This window comes from Palaemon carinicauda, chromosome 17 (assembly GCF_036898095.1).
Source record: "Palaemon carinicauda isolate YSFRI2023 chromosome 17, ASM3689809v2, whole genome shotgun sequence".
Lineage (NCBI taxonomy): Eukaryota > Metazoa > Arthropoda > Malacostraca > Decapoda > Palaemonidae > Palaemon > Palaemon carinicauda.
The window spans coordinates 14,621,657-14,626,183 of record NC_090741.1 but is presented as its reverse complement, the minus strand read 5'-3'; the positions used below and the strand labels follow the sequence as shown (position 1 = coordinate 14,626,183).

Genomic DNA, 4,527 nt, shown 5'->3' with positions numbered 1-4,527 from the left:
CTGTGAGGGCTGAAAATCCTGCCTCACAAAGGAAGGTTGTAGCAAAGGGAATTAGCGTTTTCAGGGCTTCACCTCCAAGATTGGGCTTTTCTTTGTGAACTTTGATCCAAAATGAGCTCAGTGATTCCTTTAACCTTTTGAAATCGTAATGAGATGTTGCGTCATTCTGGATCTCGATAAGCTCCTCCTGTAGCTTGCTGATGTTTGCAATTTCATCAGGCAAGTCTTCAGCTTCAATGTGTAGAGGGTTTCTTACCCAACTATAGTTCAGCGTATTTTCTGGAATGTAATGATCAAACTCTAATTAGCTTGGATATATGTCCTTCAATAATGCCTTGGACTTGGATGAGAGAAAATCATTCATCCTCCAGAAGTAAGTTAAAAGGTAGAAGCTATGCAGTCTTTCCAGATTTGATTTTATTCATCCACAACTTCAGTTTTCCTTTGAATACTCATAGCTTCTCAGAAAGCCCAACCAATGTCTGATCACGACCTTGCATTGAAATGTTCAAGGAATTTATCTCAGTAAACATATCTGCAAGATAAGCTACTTGCATCAACCATTTTGATTCTGAGAATTTGTGGGCCAGTGGATGACTCTTTTCTGTCAAAAATAGCTCAGTCTCGGTCCGCAATTCCAGCAGTCGTTGGAGCACCTTTCCTTGTGATAGCCACCTAACCTCAGAGTGGTACAACAGATAAATGTGCTCAGAACTAAAATCAGAGCACATTTGAGTGAATAATCTTGAGTTCAGAGCCCTAGCTTTAATGAAATTAACAACCTGAGTTACTTCCTACATCACCTGTAACTCATGTGATAGCTTCTGAGAAGCAAGATTTTTACGGTGAAGTAGACAGTGAACAACCACCACACTCGGATTTTCTTGCTTAACACGCGCGATGAAGCCCTGACGTGCTCCTAACATTACTGGTGCTCCATCACAACAAACACTGTAACACTGCCTCCAGAGAAGTCCTTCTTCCTTGAAGGATGGAACTACCTTCATGAAAAGGTTTTTTCCAGTAGTTCTGGTTTGCAATGGCCGGCAAAACAGAAACTCTTCTTCCATATCTTCTGGACCTTGATATCGTACGTATGTCATGAGTTGGGCATCATCACTAACATCAGTTGACTCGTCCAGCTGGAGACTAAAGTGCCCACTCTTTTTTATTGCTGCAATCACCTGGTCTTTTATGTCATGTGACATGTTCTGGGTTCGTTTTTTGACTGTGTCATTTGACAGGGGAACATGTTACATTTTCTTGGCAAATTCTTTCCCATAAACTGTCCGCACCATATCAAGAGCTGCAGGCTTTACCAATTCTACGCCAATGGTATGTGCCTTTTTAGCTCTTGCAATTCTCCAAGCTACGAGGTACGAAGCAAGTGTTGATTGTTGCACGCTCATAACCGCTGTGTTGGTAGGAGCATCTAGTCTCTGCCTTTTCAGTTTCTGTTCTTCTCTTTCAAAGAAACTTTGGTCTTTGTTGACAAGTCCACTGTGCTTTCCTTCTAAGTGTCATCTAAGTTTATTCTGTTTGAAGGACTCGTTGCTCAAAACTTCCCGACAAATAACACATTGTGGTTTAAGTACGCCCTGGTGAGTTATGTGTGAAACCTAGGTTAAGGTATTCATCCTTGTACTTTCTTTTAGCCATTATCGCTTGATAACGAACAGCAACCTGAAAACAACAAAAAAACAAAAATTTAATAGTACTTGAAATAGTAATACCAATAACAGTAGTGGTAGTAACAGCAGCAGCAGCAGTAGTAGTAGTAGTAGTAGTAGTAGTAGTAGTAGTAGTAGTGGAGGTGGAAGTGATAGTAGTGGTGGAGTTGGAGGTGGTAGTAGTAGTAGTGGTGGTGTTAGTAGTAATAGTAAAAGATTCGGAGATTCGGAGTACTAGTATAGTAGTAGTAATAATTTATATATACTTCACAGTTAGACATATAGCGTGCACCAATATAATATTAATAAAAATAGTAATATACAAAAATTACAGGAAAAAAATAACGAAAACTGATGCATCAGGTATATCACCTTCGCAGTGCAGCAGTTGAAACAGATCTGATACGGCATTGCGTGACACTGACAAAGTTGCAAACTTGGAAGATTCAGAGGGCGCTAAACAATCTTCGTAAAGGCGCTTAAACGAGCTAACTTAAAAAAAATACAGGGAAATTGTAGTTTTTTCCTCTTATTACTGTATTCGGCATTCTTGTATACAGGAAAAAAAGGTGCTAAAAAAAAAAGCACAAGGCTCACAGAAAGCACTAAATCTAGCGCCAAAAGTGCTCTGTTGCCAACTCTGGACACTGACACATCAGCTCCTGATTTCCTCCACCTCCCCCTCCTCCTTCTGTCCACCAACGGTTAGATTTAAAAGGCAAGAGGAGATGTTGGTAGTTTTTTTCACCTCAATCAAATCATCTGTCTCAATGTTTTGCTTAACATTAGATAATAATGACTTAAGAATTCTACATTCAGGATTAATACTTTGATAATATTTTGAATAGGAATATTGGGAAAATAGGCAGTCCACAAATCCTTGGTGACCCACTCTAAAGCCTGCGACCCAGACATTTTATCATAAGCTCGCACTAGACACCCTAAAGTCTGAAGGTATTAGGGCTTTCAAGAGGAAACTGCATACTTTCTTCTTCTGTACGTGCTTCGATAGTATGTACTTATCAATAAACGAGCACTATGGAGTGTGAAATGTTGAATACCTTAGAATGCATTCGATAAAATGACTGTAAAGGTCCTGTAGAGAGTAAAGTAAAGTAAAATACATTACACGAAAGATAAAACAGAAGTTGAAGGAGTATAAGAAGAGCGCGCATATTTGTGGAAGGAACTCGTAGTGTAAGTGGTTCTGTGACTTTAGTAGAAAGTGGTAGATATGGAAAACTCATTAATGTTGAAGTATTTAGAGTATGAATTTATCACTGATACCCGCCTAGTGTTTGGCCTGAAGAAAGCTTTTGAGAAAGAATTTTTAGTTATCTACCTATCTATCTATTTATTTATGGATATATCTATCTATCTATCTATCTATCTATATCTATCTATCTATCTACAGTATATCTATCTATCTATCTATCTATCTATCTATCTATCTATCTATATATATATATATATATATATATATATATATATATATATATATATATATATAAAGAGAGAGAGAGAGAGAGAGAGAGAGAGAGAGAGAGAGAGAGAGAGAGAGAGAGAGAGAGAGAGAGAGAGATTTACTACCGTTAAAGAGTTATTGGGGTTTTTGACTAACCAGACAGTACTACATTGGATTCCTCTATCTGGTTACGGGTCATTTTTCCCCTGCTTACACAGACACCAAATTGTCTGGCCTATTTTTCCTCATTCTCCTCTGTCCTCATATACCTGATAACACAGATATTACTAAACAATTCTTTTTCTCTCAACTTGTTAGCTACTGCACTGCAATACATATATATATATATATATATATATATATATATATATATATATATATATATATATATATGTATATATATATATATATATATATATATATATATATATATATATATATATATATATATATATATATATATATATATGTGTGTGTGTGTGTGTTGACCAGGCTGACATGAGTCTTTATTGTTTATATATGACATATCTATTTTTGACGTTGTTAATAGTTTATATAGGACATATCTGTTTTGACGCTGTTACTGTTTTTAGAATGATATATTGTTAATTTATTCTCATTATTTATTTATTTCCTTATTTCCTTATAGCATCTAGCTTTTCCTACTAGGGTTGTAGCTTAGCTAGTAATAATAATAATATATATATATATATATATATATATATATATATATATATATATATATATATATATATATATATATATATATATATATATATATATATATATATATTTGCGTATGTACATATATATATATATATATATATATATATATATATATATATATATATATATATATATATATATTTGCGTATGTACATATATATATATATATATATATATATATATATATATATATATATATATATATATATATATATATATATAGTAGATATGGATGGAAATCGACATAATATCATGCTCAGTTAGAAATAAATTTCGATCGCATTCCGGAATCGAACTCCAGCCCTTTCAAATGAAAGGGAAGGTCGCTACCAATTAAGCCACCAAAGGCTCTAAAGAAGTCGGAACCCCTAAGTGCTTATTGCATTTTAGGATTTACCTGATGAGACCTCAGTGACATACCAGTGAGTTCTCCCTGACTGCCCAACCCACCAGACGACACAAGGGATAGCGTGTTTGCATATCTATCTAAATTCATAATCGCCATTTTTGACGGACTGCGTACTCTAGCATAATGTAATATAAGTTTGTTTGAACGTAAACTTCTGATGTTAACTTGAACAGATTAATGCTGATATATTTGGGAAAATTTAAATGGATGCAAATTAAAATTCACGACTGACGATCACAAGATGTATAAAGTATATC

General features: G+C 34.8%; 1 protein-coding gene across 1 annotated transcript in view; it reads right to left on the bottom strand.

Moving 5' to 3' along the window:
- The window catches only part of LOC137656224 (SCAN domain-containing protein 3-like), a 1,330-nt gene extending 122 nt beyond the window's left edge, over positions 1–1,208 (bottom strand). Inside the window, exons 1-2 of the mRNA XM_068390394.1 lie at positions 845–1,208; positions 1–279 (exon numbers count right to left, since the gene is read on the bottom strand). The exon at positions 1–279 is cut by the window's left edge and continues 122 nt beyond it. Of these exons, the coding sequence (XP_068246495.1) occupies positions 1–279; positions 845–1,208 (643 nt within the window). The remainder of the gene's footprint in view (positions 280–844) is intronic.
- Between the last annotated feature and the right edge of the window lie 3,319 nt (positions 1,209–4,527).